Source organism: Ochotona curzoniae, unplaced genomic scaffold (assembly GCF_017591425.1).
Source record: "Ochotona curzoniae isolate NIBS_2020 unplaced genomic scaffold, NIBS_Ocur_1.0 contig_66, whole genome shotgun sequence".
NCBI lineage: Eukaryota > Metazoa > Chordata > Mammalia > Lagomorpha > Ochotonidae > Ochotona > Ochotona curzoniae.
In genome coordinates, this window is record NW_024466512.1 from 24,184,734 (window position 1) to 24,202,897 (window position 18,164).

Sequence of the window (18,164 nt, forward strand, 5' to 3'; positions counted from 1 at the left end):
CGCCCTGATCTCTGATGCCTGTGCGCCTGCTTGGAGAACAGGCTGTGTTCTCTGCCTTCCTACCCAGGGAGGGGCTGGGGAAGGCCAAGGTGGTTCAGGTGTCCGCTCCTGTGACTGGGACAACAAAGGCCAGAATAGGGCAGGCGGTGCTGGGGTGAGAGGAGGAATTAAGCGTTGCAGTTTCCAGCCTGGAAAGTGGCAGTGCTACCAAACAGGATAACGGGCTGAATACCCAAGGAGCTTCAGGGAAGGGGTTGTGGGGGACTGCCCCGCCCCAGAAAAGCACCCTCAGGATCTATGTTCAACACCTTTGGGCTATTGCCCGCCTGCAGCCCTCCCTCCCAGACCAGAGCCCCAGCGCAGGTCAGCAGGTGCCACTTCCGCCTGAGCTGGCAGCATCCCGGGACTGTCACTTGGTGGCACTGGGTGCTGGCACTCACCCCAGCACCCTAACACCACCGCCGGGCTCCTTAATCAGCCAGTCACAGGGTGGAATTTCATTCAGCTCCCAGCTTCCCTTTCTTGTTCTTCCTCTCCCCGCATGGGTTTGAAATCCAGCTTGTAGCCAGGCTGCTTGGATTTGAATCCTGCGTGGGCAATGAACGTCTCATTTTTCCCATTTTTTTCATCTGTAAAGGGGAAAGAAGGATTCAGTCAATATTTCTGCATTTATCATTATCCTCACCTCCTTCTCTACTGCACCCCCCACCCTTCCCTCGCTCATCATGCTCTTGCTTCCCTTCAGAAAGCAACTGTCAGCTGTGGAGGCTGCTTCCTTCTCTCCGGCTGACTTTGCAAGCCGGGTCCCCTCATGTGCCCAGGCCTAAGGGAACAGGTGTGTGGCATTAGGAAGCCCACACACAAAGTGCTAGGAAGCTAGGGGAGGTCTCTATGAAGGGGTGTTTGAACTGGGTGCTGACAGCTGCTGGGAGCTTAACAGCCTGAGTTAGAGGGGGAGGGTACTCCAGGTAGGAGAATGAGGGCACAGGTGTGACAGCTGGGTGATGCACACAATGCTTGGGGGACATAGTGAGAAGGCAAATTTGAGACAACGGGAGTACTGCAGTTGGGAAAGGCCAAGGAGAGGGGCTCCCTCTGAGTGCACCTGACTTCTAGTGCCAGCTGCTGCCTGTCCACCTCTTGGTGGCTTTTCAGGAAAGGGGACTGCCCTGGCCTGGAATCCAGGGCCTTGAAACAGAAGCCCAGCCCTGGTGGGGAGGGAAGCTCCTGACCTGGAACTGTCTCCAGCCTCCAAGCTGTGGACACTGAAGCTACAAGCCAGGGTGGACCTGTGCAGCCCTTCCCAAACAATCCAGGTGGAGGAATTCCCCAATACCACTGCCACCCCTAATTTTACATGTATCACAGCTGAGACTTCACCAAGGAGACCCCTGACTCCAGGCTCGCAACCCTGTGAGGGAAGGGCCAGAGCTTCCTGACTCCCGAGGGTGCTGGGGCCTGGGGCCATTGCTCAGTCCAGACCCCATGTGACCACTGCATCCTGGCAGCTGGGGGCCCTCAGCCAACCCTCCCCTCCTTGCTTGTTTTCTGGGGAATGTCCCTACTCAAGGCAACTTTAGCTTGGGCCTGTCCCAGGCTGTCCCCCTCCTTCATAGGGAAGCTCAGAGGAGGCAACGGAACCGTGAAGCAGCAGAGAGCAACAGTCATGACTGATTGGAAGCTCTCACTTTGCACCCTGTGTGTTTGTTTCTGAGACTATTGATGACCTCTGTATTAACTTTAAAAATTAAGAAAACCGCATTGTTCCTGATAGAAACATGAGCGCTGCTTGTGGGGACAGGCTCCAGGGACTCAGAGCAAGGAGTGACATGAAGAAAACAGTTTTTAAGTTGGGAAAGGGAGCCCAGGAGGGTACCCAGTGGGGAGAAAGTTTGTCGTGAGAATGCCATGGCAGCAGTTCACAGCCCTGGGGAGGGGGAGAATGGGATGCTGGAGGGTGTGGCACAGGGCTCCAGGGACATGAAAGCAGGCAGTCTGACCCCCCAGTCTACAGTCTTTAGCACCGTATTATGCCACAACCCATCTATGCAGCCAGTTCCTGCTTCCACACCTGGCACCACTCTGGGTGCTGGAGACACAGCACACAGTCCCCAACCCCATGGGCCTCCACTCCTCAGCCCCATGTGGATCCTTCCAAGACAAGTCCACTCCACTCAGCCCTGCCCTCTCTGAGTCAGATACCACCCCTATACTCAGTGGTACCTACAGCCATGGCTGGAGGATGTCATTGGGTACCTGAGCCCAAAGAGCTTTCCAACTTTACTTTAGAGATAAAGTTTGAAAGCTTTGCCCAGCAAATAAGCCTTTCCTATTCAGTTGTCCATGCACTAGTCTATCATGAAGGGAACATTTGCACACCTGATCGGGATAGCGCAGCTGGGCATCTCACACCCATGGGGAGGGGTAGGCAAACTGCTCTTCCAACCTGTGTGTGCCACAGAGGTCTATGCTCGGGGTAGAGTGGTGATCCGTCATGTTTATTCCACAGGTGCCTTGGCCCCAACTGACTGAAGCCGCCATGATGTGGTCCCTACCAACCACCTTGCCCCTGTTCCTGCTGCTGCTGCTAAACCAAGCCCCTCCTAGCAATCCACAGTCACTGGGCACAGCAAAGCTCCGGCTGGTGGGCCCAGGGAGCAGGCCAGAGGAGGGCCGCCTGGAGGTGCTGCACCAGGGCCAGTGGGGGACAGTGTGCGATGATGACTTCGCCCTCCAGGAGGCCACAGTGGCCTGCCGCCAACTGGGGTTTGAGGCTGCCTTGACCTGGGCCCACAGTGCCAAGTATGGCCAAGGGGAAGGTGAGTGACTGGTGGACAGCAGGTTTCTCTCTTGGGTGGGGCTCACTTTACCTCCAACAGAGCATATTGGATACCCACCCATCTGTTCTTTAACACCAGTTCAAGTGGTCTCCGTGAGGCCTTCCTCAGCTCCAGCTGCAGATGACCTTAAAATAAGGCATCATCAGTATCACCATCATCACCTCTAAATTTCTTATCATAAAAGTTGGCATGCACTGAATGCTTAGCAAACCTTACTGGATGGATGGATGGATGGGTGGATGGATGGATGGATGGATGGATGGATGGATGGATGGATGGATGGATGGATGAGGGTATAGGTGAGCCACTACATTGACCCGAATTTTTGGTAAACAGATTTCATAGGACTTGATGCTAAAAAGAGGCAGTAGGCAGGGTGTGAATTCTAAGACTCCAGGGGGACCATCAACCCTCCTGAACCCCACTTTCTATGTGTGGGGTCTGATCTAGGAGGCAGAGCTCATCCTTGAGCACCACCCGTGCCCTCCCCAACAGGACCCATCTGGCTGGACAACGTGCGCTGTTTGGGCACAGAGAGCTCCCTGGACCAGTGTGGGTCTAACGGCTGGGGTATCAACGATTGCAGCCACTCAGAAGATGTTGGGGTGGTGTGCCACCCCAAGCGCCAGCGAGGCTACTTTTCTGAGAAGGTCTCCAATGCCCTTGGGCCCCAGGTGAGGAAGCTGTTCAGGCTCAGGCCTGAGCCAAATGTGGGACCAGGCGACAGAGTCTGTTGGATGATAAGCCTGGAGAAAGAAGGACAAAGAAAGAGTAAAGAGAGCAGAGCATGGGCCAGGCAGCATCGTGGGGGCCCTGGCCAGGAACAGGTACCTGGGTAGAAGGCAGGGCAGGGCGTCAGGGTCTACTGGGAACCACGGAAGCTGCTCCCCATCAGGGAGGCAGAAGCGGAGAGGGGGCTGCTTCACCCACAAGCCTTGGCCACAATTGCTGCCTCTTCCCAGCACAAACAACCCAAGCTAAAAACAGCTCAAGCCAAACAACAGGAGTGGGCAGGGCAGGGCTCTGGCTCCCACCCTCTGCTACCAGGCAGCCTGCAGCCTAAGGCCAGTGGCCCAGCCCGTGGTGGGAGACACTTCACTGGTTCAGGTCACTCGGGACTAGGGTTGGGGGTGGGATTTCTGGGCCATAGGATCCTGCTGGAGTTCTCGAGCAGCTCTCTGTGCCCATCTTGGTTCTCTCCAGCTGGCCCCTCTCTAAGCCCAGCAGAAACCTCCCCGACTATAGGGTCTCCCATCCTGATCCAGTGCCAACACAGGACCATCTGCTACCCTTCAGTTTAATATATTTGAGGAATAGGAATGGTCCCACACAAACACATTTGTTACTTACTCAACATGTGGCTTTCCAAGAGTACCTCTCCCTTCTCTGTTCCTTGGCCTGTCCAGTGAGGAACCAAGGTGAATGGTTTGAGCCCTGTCCCTTACCCCTACCACCCTGCCACCCACTTTCCTGAGTGACAATTTGAAGGAGCTCAGAGGAAGGGCTGGGACCCTTGGGCCCATGGTGACTGTGCCCTGCAGGGCCGGCGGCTGGAGGAGGTACGGCTCAAGCCCATCCTTGCTAGTGCCAAGCGGCGCGTTCCAGTGACCGAGGGTGCCGTGGAGGTGAAGTACGAGGGCCACTGGCGGCAGGTGTGTGACCACGGCTGGACCATGAACAACAGCAGGGTGGTGTGTGGGATGCTGGGCTTCCCCAGCGAGGTGCCTGTCAACAGCCCCTACTACAGGTAAGAGAGAGGGTGGTGGGATTAGAGGGTGCTGGCTGGGAGTACATGTACATGCATAGAAGTCTGTGAGGTGTGTGCATTTGTGTGTATGAGTGTTGGCATGCGATATGCCCATGAGTGTATGTGTGAGTTGTGTGGAATGTGCAGGAGTTCTGCACATGTGTGATGAGTATGTGACAGCACGTGTGTAAGAGTTAAGGTGTGAATGTGCATGTGTAGGTGGCCTTGAGACCCTATGGGGTTCAGTGAGGGTTGGCAGGTTGGGCTGGCAGGTGTGGGTTTCTGGGGCAGGACACTGAGCAGGTGTGGAAGGGGGAGACAAACAGGCTAGTTGTTGATAGGACAGACCCTGGGAGAGACCTAGGCCCAGGCAGAAAACAAACGGTATTTACCAGTCACAAAGAAACAAGTGGCCATGCACAGGACACTCTGACACTGGGAACTGTGCACAGTGCCATGTTCCTGATTCAAAAGCTAGATTTTTCCTGAAGACACTTGCAGAGCTACCCCCTAGGCCTACTATATTTTGGTCTCAACTCTGCCAGTAACTAGCTGGGGGCCTTTGGTATGACATTGATTAGCCATTCCACTGGGGATGTTCTCCACTTGGCCCTCATGTCTTCTGCTCTGATTCAGGCTGTGATTGGACTGCATGTTAGCAAGAAGTGGCGGGGCGGCTTTGGGGAGAGGAGGCATAAACTGTCAGAAATAGGACTGCATTGCCACAGTAGATTGCATCAGCCCTACAAATGACAGTCACTTTCATAGTTGCAGAAGCTCCACACGCGTGCGAACTCTCCCCATCACCTCAGTTCACCCACCTCGGGTTGTCACGGTACATTTAGGGCATTGGGAGCCCTTGCCGCTCAGTTGTGTGACTAGAGAAAGGGGGTGAGGGGCTGCCACGTGGCACCAACCCTGGGGAGGACTGTGACGCAGGCCCCTAGCTGCTCCTCCTCACTACTGGGTAATTGCACAGCTGGGTCCTGCTGACTCACCACACTACCCATGACAAGGGCAGCTATGATTACAGCCTGGGTGTCCTCCGGGTGGCAGCTTTCTCACTCCCACCCCAAGCAAGGCCCTCAACTGCCACCTGTCCCCAAAGGACCTTTCCCTGGCCCCTGATTTCAGGACATTCCATGAAGGTCCCCTTGCATCTGGACGGGGCAAGCTTGAGTTGCCTGGCCAAGGGGCAGTCTGGAGAAAAAGAGACCCACTTTAGCTGAGGGGGACCCTGCTTGCCTTCCCTGTAAAATGGGATCATTGTTATTTGTGGAGTGGCTACTTACCAGGATTGGTATGAAGCTCAGTATTAAAGTAAGATTTATGACCAAGTCAACGTACTACAAAGTGTGATGTAAATGGAAGGATGACGTAAGAAGCCCGGAGGGTAGGGACTTCCACACCCCTCCCCTCCTCATCCGTTTTCTCTCACCCCAGGAAAGTCTGGAATCTGAAGATGAAGGATCCCAAGTCTAGGTGAGGAGTTACACCCGCAGGGGAGGATGCCAAGGGGTATGGGATTGAGGGGGCATCTCTGCGCCCCCAGCTTGACCTTCCTGCAGTTGGGAAGCTCTTCCCTCAGCCCCTCCTCCACCTTCAGTCACCCCTCTCTTGCAGGCTGAAGGGCCTGTCGAGTAAGAATTCCTTCTGGATCCACCGAGTAAACTGTCAGGGCACAGAGCCTCACATGGCCAACTGCCAAGTGCAGGTGGCTCCACCGCGGGACAAGCTGCGGCCGGCCTGCCCAGGAGGCATGCATGCTGTGGTCAACTGTGTGGCAGGGCCCCGCTTCCGCTCCGCAAAGGCAAAGCCTCGGCGCAAGGAGTCCAGGGAAGAGGTGAGCCGCAAGGGGCCCTAAGGGTTTGGGGGCTGCTGGGGCTATGGGGGGATCTGGGACAGACAGGAGAGAATACAGCTGAATCGAGAGGAGGAGATCAGGTCATAAAAGAGTACACTCTTGCACTTTATCTAAAAGTGACTTTATCTAAAAGTGTGAACACCACCCACCAAGAATAAAATACAACCACACACAAAAAATCATTAAATTACAGCAGCAGCCTATTGGTGTCAGAAAAGTGGGCTGGCATTGTAGTGCAACAGGTTAAGTTGCTGCTTGTGACACACTGGCATCCCAGCTGCTCCGCTTGTGGTCCAGCTCCCTGCTAATGCACACAGGAAGGTAGATGGCCTGAATTCTTGGGTCCCTGCCAGCCATGTGGAGACCCAACTGAAGGTCCTGGCTTCAGCCTGACTTAGCCCCCAGACTATGGTAGCTGTCTGGGGAGTGAAGCATCAGATGGCATGCACCCTCTCTCTCCTCTCTCCATAACTCTAACTTTCTAACTTTCAAATAAATCCTTTTTTTTTCTTTTAAAGCAGATGACAGGTGCTAGTGAGGTGTTTATAGAAGCATCTAGTACCACACTGATGACCCTGGGGTATTTAACTGTCATTGAAGGAACAGGGTGGAGAAAAATGGTATTCCAGGTGACCGTTGTAGGTAGTTAGAGGCCCTACCCTGGCCGTGGTGGCTCAGCCCCTGCTGACTGCCCTCACTGAAGCACATTTCCTCCCCCAGGAGCTGCGGGTGCGCCTGCGCTCCGGGGCCCATGTGGGTGAGGGCCGAGTGGAAGTGCTCCTGAACCGCCAGTGGGGCACAGTTTGTGACCACAGGTGGAATCTCGTGTCTGCCAGCGTCGTGTGCCGGCAGCTTGGCTTTGGCTCAGCTCGAGAGGCTCTCTTTGGGGCCCAACTGGGCCAAGGTGAGTGAGGGGGCCCAGCCTGGGGTGGGGAAGAATCTGACTGTATTACTGCTCTAGCTGTTGGTGGCCTTGGGATGCCAGGGCCCAGGACAGGAGAATACCCTGCTCTTTGGAGGGGAAGCCACAGGCATGGAGCTCTAAGGCTGGAGCCTCCCTGCACCTCTCTCCACACAGGGCTGGGGCCCATCCACCTGAGCGAGGTGCGCTGCAGAGGATACGAGCGTACCCTCAGTGACTGCCTGGCCCTCGAAGGGTCCCAGAATGGCTGTCAACATGAGAACGATGCTGCCGTCAAGTGCAACATCCCCGACGTGGGTTTCCAGAACCAGGTAGGACCGAGCCTGGCCTTAGGTACCGCATGGACCCAGCAGAGGGTCGTGCTAGCACAGAGGGGCTCCCTTGGAAACAGTCTGCTTTCCTTGGAAGTCCAACCTGACCGTGCCCACGGTCTCAGAGATGTCAGGGGACCCCTGAACTCTGCCAGTGTCACACATTCCCACTTGCTGTTTCAGGGGCCCTGTAAAGGTAAGAAAGTGACTAGGGGAGAGTGCCACAGCTGGCAGTACCAGAGCTGTATGGGATGCTCAGGGTTGCTATGGGCAAGTCACTGGTATCCTGTAAAATGGGGCTACCTCTCTCTCATGGGATCACTGTGGGGGGAGGAGGACAGGAGGAGATGGACATGAAACCATTTTGTAGTTGAATCTTCATGTGTGGTAGGACTTCTGGTAGGACAGCAAGAGCCCCTTGCTCAAGTAATTCAAGTCAGGTTGCTGTAACAGGGGGAACATACAGACTAGCTAGTACACCGCCCTTCCTTTATGGAAGACACAAGTCAGAGAACGGTCCAGTCTTGGGTACCCGCAGTGAGGTGGCTTGAGCAGGAATCAGCTCACAGGCCTGTGTTCTCACTCAGGCCCTCCCATGGCTCACTTACCTGTGACCACTGCAGGTGCGCCTGGCTGGTGGGCGTAGCCCTGAAGAAGGCATCGTGGAGGTACAGGTGGAGGTGAACGGTGTCCAGCGCTGGGGAACTGTGTGCAGTGACCACTGGGGACTCAGTGAAGCCATGGTGGTCTGCCGACAGCTTGGCCTAGGTTTTGCCAACCATGCCATCAAGGTAGGTTCCTGTCTCGCTCTTTCTCTACAGAGTATGAGTCTCCTAGATCAAGAGGGTCAAAACTTCTTCTGGAGCTGTTGGCCCTTCACCTATTCATTCAACAATTCATGATTTTTTAAATTTCTTTTAAAAATATTTATTTATTTATTTGAAAAGCAAAGTTACAGAGATAGACAGGAAGAGACAGAAATCTTCTATCTGCTAGCTCATACCCCAATGGCCAGACCAGGCCAGACTGAAGCCAGGAGCTTCCCGTATCCTATGTGGATGCAGGAACCCAAACTCTTGGGCCATATTCCACTGCTTTTTCTTAGGCCAGTAGCAAGGAGCTGGATTGAAGTAGAGCTACTGGGGCTGAAACCAGCACTCATGGGATGCTGGCATTGCAGGCAGCAGCTTTACCTGTTATGCCACAACATTGGCCCCAACAATTCATTATTGAGTAAAACTATGGGCTGATGTAATGCTGGGTGCTGGGGATTCTGTGGTAAACAAGATATAGTCCCTGCCTCACAGAGCATGCTGTCCACTGAGGGAGGCAGTCGTTAATAAAATGTTCACACAATCAGGTATATGCTACCGATAAACAGGGGAAGAGCAGGAATAGTTGGCCCAGGTAAAGACCCTGTACTTGGGGAAAGCTTGATTTGATTGAAGAAATTAGGGGGAGAGAGGTATGAAGCAGACAGGTGGAGAGGAGGAAGACCATTCAAAGCCTGCACTTTAGCTTTTTAAATGCCTTTTTTCCTCTGTTTGGAAAACAGCTGAGACTAACACGGAGGAAGGGATGCATACTCAGGAGGCATGAAAAAACAATGTTGGACTGCAGCAAGCTAATGGCAACCTGGGAAGAAATAAGTGGATAGACCCAAAGAGTCCCAGTGAACAAACCAAGGGGCGCGGCTGTAATGGAGAAAACCCAGGCTCTGTACCCTCCTGGGGCTGCCGGCCAGTGCTTGGGCAGATTTCACCTGGAGAACTGGGCTCAACCCAGAGCACAGCCAATAGTGTGGGCAGCGTGAGGAAGAGGGGAATACAGCATCTGGGCATGTGAGGAAGGCACACGTTTGTCCTCTTCCAATAGCAAAGGGTTGTCCCCTGAAGAGGGTTGGGGTCAGGGCCAAATGGAGGTCGCTCACAGGACTTTTGCCTCCATACATGAAGAGCTTTCTGATATCACAGGGATTCCCAGTGTGACATGAACTGGCCAGGGCTTCCTTGGGGTTCAGGATGTTCAGGAAGGGCTGGGCCTGCTCCAGACAGAGTGTTCTAAAGAGATCCAAGCCTCATGGAAGTGCCAGAGAGATGATTCCAGAGGTTCCGCTCGGCTCTGACGGGGTGATCCTCTTTCCTTAGGATACCTGGTACTGGCAGGGGAGCCCAGGGGCTGGAGAAGTGGTGATGAGTGGGGTGAGCTGCCTGGGCACAGAGCAGGCTCTGCAGCAGTGTCAGAGGCACGGCCCAGTGCACTGCTCCCATGGCAGCGGGCGCTTCTCAGCTGGAGTCTCCTGCACCAACAGTGAGTAATGGGAGGGGCTTCCCGGGGTGGGGTGGGGCTTCCATGCCAATCTTAGCTCCATGGCGGCAGAGCAGGGCAGCAGAATCACCAGCTTTGCCATTTCCCCATGGTGTGCGGCTAAGTCACCTGTTAAATCAGGATACAAGCCCTGCCATGCCACCTCTTAGAGTTACTGTGAGAATGAAAATAGAGTAGGTGAAAATGTAAGGACACAAAAGTTTGTTTTGTTTTGTTTTTGTTTGTTTGTTTTTTCCCAACTCCAAGGTTATGGCCAACAGTTGCAAAACAGAATAGAAAACATGAGTATATTTGGTAATGGTGGTGTTTTTTTTCTTGGGGTCATGTGTGTGTGTTGGGTTACAACAGAAAATTTATTGTGGTGAGGAAAAAGTTTTGAAAATTGTTGTGGAAGATAGCAAACATGAGGGGCCCCAGCCACCCAAGGCCCGACTGTGTTTTCTCCCGGAGTGGTGGGATTTATCACAAAGGCTTTAGGGCGAGACCATTTGTGGCACAGATGATTCCCCTCCCCACGCACAGATTCTCAGGGCAGCAGCACCTATTTGACATCTGCCAATCATGTCCAAGATAACTAGGCTTAGTGTGAAGGCCATGGGCTGGCCCCAACCCAAGTGGCCACCTAACCTTCACAGCCAGACTTAACATTTGTCCACTTCAGCCTGGAAAGACCACCAGGCCACACAATGCACCCTTGGCCTGAGAGTGGGCCTCCCAGGCACAGGAGGACCACCCCCTGGGAACCTGACATCCTTGCCTGTTACACCCTCTGAGGTGGCAGCTTTTTTGAATGTGTTTCATGTTTGCCAGCAGCTGGGTATCTCAGCTTCCATAGTCACCCGTTCTGCCCCTCTGACTTTCCTCATTTCCTTCTTTGACTTGCTCATTCCCTGAAAGCCCTCCTCCTTCCCCTCAGGAACTCTAGGGTCAGTGGGCATATCCTGACTCTCTCCAACACATGTCATGAAAAATTTGACAGCATTTTTAGTAATAATTCAGGTATTATTTAATATTTAGTAATATTTAGGTATTTAGTATTATTTAGGTATTTAGTAATAATTGTTCCAACAATTTCGCTGCTGCACACTTCTGTGACACGTGGAGGCCCAGAGACGGTAGAGACCCATGTGGCTTTAGGGGAGGGCAGGGGTCCCTGAAACAGGGGAAACAGAGGACGAGGCCCTGAGCTGCCTGCTGAGCCCCATGTTGAGCCCCCTGCCCCAGGCACCGGCACAGGGAAGCTTCAGAAATGCCCAGGATGCCTAGGAAGAGCTGTGATGGGCCAGCTGGGATGATCAAGTCAGAACAGGCGCCCTGGAGTCAGCACGGACCTGGGAGCTGCAGGATAGACTAGAGCAGGCAGGGTCAGACCCTTCTTCTCCCTTCCGCCCTCCGTTGCTCTCTCCCGGTGGCTTACACTAAAGGAACTGAGACCCTGAGAAACACCAAGCTGGGCAGCAGCAGGCCTGCCAGGATGCGATGAGATATTTTTATAGGCTGAAAAACATTTACACAGAAATACTGGCTCAAACTAACTGCATGTTTCCTGTAGGCCAGACACTGATCTAAGCACATCATAGGTATTACCCTATCAATAGCATGATCATGATCTGTATCTTACAGATAACAAAAATGACAAAAAGGCTAAACAGTTACAAGGGCTCGTTAATGGCAGAGTCAGAAATTAAGCCAGAATAAACCCAGGGAGCCTGGCTCTGAGGCCAGCAAGCTTAACCATGGCACCTCTTAGGCTAGAGTGATTGGTTTTTCCTTCTGTTGTTACTAAAACTCATCTCCTGAATCCTAAACTGTCCTTTTGTCCAGAGACCTCCCAGAGAACTTAGTCTGGGGACGAGCCTGTGTTCCACACAGATCAGGATTGACTGCTTTCCTACCCTTGGTCTCACTGCCACTCTGTGCCGCCCAGGTGCTCCGGACCTGGTGATGAACGCCCAGCTAGTACAGGAGACAGCCTACCTGGAAGACCGTCCGCTCAGCCTGCTGTATTGTGCCCACGAGGAGAAATGCCTCTCCCAGTCGGCTGACCACATGGACTGGCCGTACGGGCACCGACGACTACTGCGCTTCTCATCCCAGATTTACAACTTGGGCCGAGCTGATTTCCGTCCCAAGACTGGCCGCCACAGCTGGATTTGGCACCAGTGCCACAGGTGTCTGCCTACTTCTTGGCTGTAGAGGGCTAAGGACATGAAAAGGCACATTTTCCTGGGAGGAGTGTGCACTCTGGATCAGTCTTCCTTCCCAGACATATTGACCTTGTCCAGGCAGGCAGTCAGGGAATTAGAGTAGCATCTGCTGGTTCTCTCCATGTGTTGCCTTACCTGGATGAAACCATGTTGATGATGTGCACGAGGGTTGTTTCCCTCAACAGTGTCCCGCTGAGGATACTGCTAGAAGCTGTGCTCATTCAGAACAGTATTGAACAGTTTTTTTTTCCCCCTTATGTTGGGTTTAGGCCTTGTCTTTAGAAGCCAGGTGAACAAAGCAAGAACTTGCAGAAAGCGGGAGGCTCAAAAACAGATACACCATCCAGGACCCTGGCTCTGCAGAGAAATGTGTTGGTTCCTGCAGCAGCAAGGCAAGTGCAGAGAGAAAGGCACTAACAGGCAGGTACTAAAAAGGAAACAGTGAACATTCTTTCCTATCAGGAGACTCCAGGCCTGACAGGAGGAGAGAATACACAGCTGTGGGTGGAAAATGGGCAGACTTGGGGACCTGGCCTTGCCCGAAACCAACAGGCACCTTCCTCCTCATAGCATGAACAGAGCTGTCATTACAGCTGGATTGGAGTCAATGGCAGCAGTCTAGTCCCAGGCTCACAGGGAACAGAGTTCCCCTGCCAGGAGTCCAGCTCTGCGGCCAGTTGTGCCAGGCGTCCCTTCCTCCTACGAGGCATTAGGTGATGGGAACAAAGCAGGTAGTGGACCACACCAACCCTGGTGTAGTGGGAGAAGCGCAATGTCCTGTTATTGTCACTTTCCACGGTGGGTGACGACAGGGCCCAGTGCCTCGGTCTTCCCTGCCAACTCCCATCATGTCGGGTTGACGGCTCTGCCTTTTCCACAGGCACTACCACAGCATCGAGGTCTTCACCCACTATGATCTACTCACTCTCAATGGCTCCAAGGTGGCTGAGGGGCACAAAGCCAGCTTCTGTCTAGAAGACACAAACTGTCCAACAGGTACCTAGCTTCTTGTCAGCATATCCTCCTCGTTATGTCCCTTAGCCCCTGAGGGGTCAGGCTCCCCTCAGCCCCTTCCAATGGCCCTGGCACCCTGTGATGTGGCTTGGGAACAGCACTCCAGGTAATGACACGAATAATAATAATCACCCATTTTTTACATCCCGAGATCTTAGATGAAAGGTCTCTACTTCCTATGAATTCCTGACACACTTGGCACCACTTTTAAAATGCTTGACACCATCTTTGTTAGCTAGTAATTGTGGCTCTGTCATCTCTGCTGAGGACAGTTTGTTTGATTTGGATTGGCATGTCCAAAGTTCCTAGCCCTCAGGAATGGCATGGTGAACACTGAACTTCAGAGGGTTGGATGCACTGAATGATGGAGACAGATACATTGATCAGTCTAGTAGGGCTGGAATTTTCTTTTTTTTTAAGATTTATTTGTATTGGAAAGGCAGAATTGATCTTCTCTCTGCTGGTTCACTCCCCAAGTGGCCAAAATAGCCAGAGCTGAGCTGATCCGAACTCAGGAATCAGGAGCTTCTTCCAGGTCATCCACACAGGTGCAGAGTTCCAAGGCTTTGGGCCGGCCTCTACTGCTTTCCCAGTCACAAAGCAGGGAGCTAAATGGGAAGTGAGGCAGCTGGGATATGAACCAGTGCCCATATGGGATCCTGGCGCATGCAAGGTGAAGACTTTAGCCACTAGGCTACTACGCTGGAATCTTTTAATCACATTTCCTAGACCAACAAGAGATTTTCACTGTAGCATCCAAAGTAGCAATCTGTCACAGAGGTGACTTACTGTGGTGTTGGATTTCAGTTAGTAATAATGTCGGCTCCAATATTCATGCCAGTCGTTTAATGAAGCCTCAGGTCTTTATATAATCTGTGAACCAAGCCTACCTGAACTGAGCTGGTCAAATTGGTGTGAAAATTAAATGAGAGCCTGAAAGACCTAGCAGAGTGCTTGGGCTCAAGTGCTTCCCAGCGCCTCAGCTACACCCTTCCCTACAGGACTGCAGCGGCGCTATGCATGTGCCAACTTTGGAGAACAGGGAGTGACTGTCGGCTGCTGGGATACCTACCGGCATGACATCGATTGCCAGTGGGTGGATATCACGGACGTGGGTCCGGGGGACTATATCTTTCAGGTAAGGATTCCAGGCAATTTCCCACGGGAACTTCAGTTTCTCCAGACATCCCCACATTTTCCCTGACATAAATGAGGGCAGAGAGCTTCCCATGTCGTCTCCAATAGGGCTGTCACTTAAAGGAGCTGTGCTGTCATGGAAAGAACACTCACTCGGGATCCAAAGGACCTGGGTTTGAGTTCTAGTTCATCAGACATTACGAGGATCACAGCTTTTCTCTGTAAAACAGGCATTTTAATACCTATTCCTGCGGTGATGTTAATGAAGCAAAGAACAGAAACACACAAAGTGCATACAACATGAGATGTGGGAGATGTTACACCTGGCCAACTCACCTAGAAATCAAATCAATCACCCTTTTTCAACTGTGCCCCCCCATGCCAGGTGGTTGTGAACCCCAAATATGAGGTGGCAGAGTCCGATTTCTCCAACAATATGATGCGATGTCGCTGTAAATATGATGGACACCGGGTTTGGTTGCACAACTGCCACACAGGTATTTCTGAGTCACTTTGTAAGACTCTAAAATGTTCTTTGGGTGTGACCTGTATGTGTGCATAAAAGGCTAAGGGTAGGCCAGAGATGAATTTCTTCTGACATCTTCACAGGTGTATTTCTGTAACTGGTCAGACCGTTGACTTCACCAAAAAGCTACTCCTACACTTGTTTGCCCTCAAGGGTGTGTACCTGTAAAATTGTTTCTAGTCTGTTCTAGAATCTTTACTGTTAGCTCAAGCCATGTCAGATTTTCCAGCCAATTATTTCCCCTCTCCTGAATGCTCTCAGTTCTCCTCCTTCCTAAGCTGACACCATTCCATAGTCCTCCTCTGTGGTTTGTGTTACTACCTCGGCTATGAGACACAGGGAACATGGACAGAGGGGCAGGATTGAGAGTATCAGACAAAAGAAGCTCAGAGTCTGGAGTTACTTAATGAAGACTTGTTTAAAAAAATAAAATTTATTTATCATTTTGGAAGACAGAGTCAGAGAGGGGGAGAGAGAACGAATCTCTTGTATCAGCCATCGAACTCACCAAACGGTTGCAACAATTGGGGCTGGCCCACATGGAAACCAAGTGCCTGAAACCCCATCCAGGTCTCCCACATGTATAGCAAGTGCCCAAGTATTTGGGTTATGTTCAACTGCTTTCCCAGGTGCACTAGCAGGGAGCAGCCAGGACTTGATGCTAGTGCTACAAGTGGTAGCTTCACCCACTGTGCCACAATGCTGGCCCCATGAAAGGACTCCTTACAGAGGAATGCACGGAACCAAGGAAACAAGGAATGTTGAAACCTCTTTTTCAAGAGTGAAACACTATCACTCCTTTTGGGCTTCAAGGGGTGAAGAGTTTTCTGGAGACAGAAGGCTCAAGTCAGGACAGAGGGTGAATCAAGATGGAGCTGGAGTCAAGATTGTCGCTTCTGGAAGAAATGCCCAATCTCTCTCCCTTTTCATCCTCTTAAACCTCCAGCTGTTGCTTCAGAAGCCAAAGGACAAGGAGCCAGGGCAATGTCCTCTAGGGCTCAAAATATAGAGTAAAAGTCAAAAAATCAGTCTGGGGGAGTGGGCAAAGGAGAAGAACCAGTACCACCCGCACCCTGCTCACAGAACAGTCTAATCTTCCTGGTGGTCTGAAAGCACACCACTGGCCAGGGCCGACTCTATAGAATGTATGGTGTGTGTGTGTGCGCCTCACTGATTCTAAGGGTAAGCTGGGCAGAATGGGGCTGTGACCTGCAGGGCCACTCAGCTGTTTTTCTTTGGCCCACAGGAGATTCATACCGAGCCAATGCAGAGCTCTCCCTGGAGCAGGAACAGAGACTCAGGAACAACCTCATCTGAAGCCATTCCTGCACACTCCTAGCTGCTGCCCACATATCAACACCAGATACCTCAGCTGACTGGAGCCATGTCCTTCACAGATGCCTCATTCACAGGCAACGGGGCCGGGGCCAAGGGACACCAAGAATCTGCTCAGGAAGCCTTTTGAAGTCAAGATGACCAAACCAGGATGGTACTGCTCCCTTAGGGTAGCCATGGGCCTCTCTCCTCTAAGGGCCTGTGGCCTATGGCCTCCATGCTTTGGACAGCTGAGCTTCTCTTCCACAAGACCTAATCCTTCCTGGATCTTGCCAGAGTTCTGGATTCAGGACCAATGCCCCATCTAAGTGGTTCCTTGTGAATGACTTGGAGGATTTGAGAAGAGAGGACTCGAATACACAGGAGACCAGGAGAAGGGGTTATCTCACCGCTAGCAGCACAGAGCAACACTGTGTCAGAGTCACAAGTACCAGCAAAGCTGATGCATTTAGCCCTCCCTGTACTGGTCCCCATTCAGAACTCCCCTCTACTAAGAGTCTGTTTTTTCAGCAGTCTTAACTTTATCCTGTTGCACACAGGGGTGTTCCTACCACCCATGAAAGCTTAGGCCTCAGGCAGACCCTGACCTCCTGATGGAACAACATCACCAGTTACTGAGCGCTTGAGAGGGACAAGCTTCATGGCCAGACAGGTCTTTTGTGCAGGGCAGCAAAAGGTGGTTAAGCAGAAAGACCGTGGAGGTAATAGGGACCTCAGCCCCTGTCAGGGCCCTATCAAGGGGAAAACAAAGTCTTGTATGACCTGAAGATGATCTGGTCCCTCTCAGGACCACCACGCGGTTCAGGATTGGCCTAGACTTCAGATCTCAACCAAAGAACTTTGCATTGAATGAGTTTTTGTAACGGAGAGAACATCGGTCCATCAAGCCACTCATCTCTATGGGAACATGAATACAGGTCTGATAATAGAGTGAGGGGTGAAAGACTGGAGAAATCAGAAGGGGGAAGATTTAGCTTAGTCAAGGATTGAACCAAGGAAAAGCCATTACCCTGCTTGGCATGACTGCACTATGCTCTTGCTCAGGTATAAAATTCCGTGGTCATCTTGGACATGATTCTTGATTTCTTTTTCCTTTGAGAAACATTTAAAAAATGATCCTTGGGCCCGGCGCGGTGGCGCAAGTGGTTAAAGGTCCTCGCCTTGCACGCCCGGGATCCCATATGGGCGCCGGTTCTAATCCCGGCAGCCCCGCTTCCCTTCCAGCTCCCTGCCTGTGGCCTGGGAAAGCAGTCGAGGACGGCCCAAAGCTTTGGGACCCTGCACCCGCGTGGGAGACCCGGAAGAGGCTCCTGGCTTCGGATCGGCATAGTATCGGCCCGTTGCGCTCACTTGGGGAGTGAATCATCGGATGGAAGATCTTCCTCTCTGTCTCTCCTCTCTGTATATCCGCCTTTCCAATGAAAAAATAATAAAAATAAATCTTTAAAAAAAAAAATGATCCTTATAGGTGTGACCCCCTACTGTCAATAAAGGTGGCTCATTATGGACCGTTATGAAAACAAGAGCAGCTGTGGTTGCCAGCACATTAACTCTACCCTTTTTCACAGCACATGACATATAAAGTACTCATGACAACTCCAGGAGGTTTCTCAAATCAGGTATTATCCTATTATCTACTTCCCAGTTACCCTTCCCAGGTTCAAGGCTGAAACAGGGGTTGGAAAGGCTAGGAGATGAAAAGTAAGAACAACAAAGGTGAAAACTAAGGATTGGAAACTTTTGTAACAGAGGTTCCAAAGCCAGAAGGAAGGGTACCAGGTAACTTCATAACAGCATTCCCCTCCCCATATCCTAAGAATTGCCCTTTCCTTAGGAAGTAAAAAAAAAAGACATGTTCTTAGGGTTTCCTCTATGAATACAAGGGAGTGCTTTCTCCCTTTTCCTTTACCTACTCTCACTCTTCATCTCCTTC

The 18,164-nt window shown here is 52.0% G+C and overlaps 1 protein-coding gene across 1 annotated transcript; it reads left to right on the forward strand.

Moving 5' to 3' along the window:
* The first annotated feature begins 2,539 nt into the window (after window positions 1-2,539).
* LOXL4 (lysyl oxidase like 4) lies at window positions 2,540-16,213 on the forward strand. Its single transcript, XM_040992345.1, has 14 exons — window positions 2,540-2,819; window positions 3,336-3,514; window positions 4,382-4,587; window positions 6,031-6,069; window positions 6,211-6,430; window positions 7,172-7,355; window positions 7,530-7,684; window positions 8,308-8,475; window positions 9,832-9,994; window positions 11,940-12,183; window positions 13,100-13,215; window positions 14,235-14,371; window positions 14,756-14,867; window positions 16,143-16,213. Exons 1-14 carry the CDS (start codon window positions 2,540-2,542, stop codon window positions 16,211-16,213), a joined length of 2,274 nt encoding a protein of 757 aa, XP_040848279.1.
* The last annotated feature ends 1,951 nt before the right edge of the window (window positions 16,214-18,164 follow it).

Bases quoted from the DNA above. Each gene is read 5' to 3' on its own strand.
- LOXL4 (XM_040992345.1), top strand. From the start codon at position 2,540: ATGATGTGGTCCCTACCAACCACCTTGCCCCTGTTCCTGCTGCTGCTG. The intron at 6,070-6,210 runs GTGAGGAGTTAC...CCTCTCTTGCAG, and splicing joins ATGAAGGATCCCAAGTCTAG to GCTGAAGGGCCTGTCGAGTA. The intron at 14,868-16,142 runs GTATTTCTGAGT...TTTGGCCCACAG, and splicing joins GTTGCACAACTGCCACACAG to GAGATTCATACCGAGCCAAT.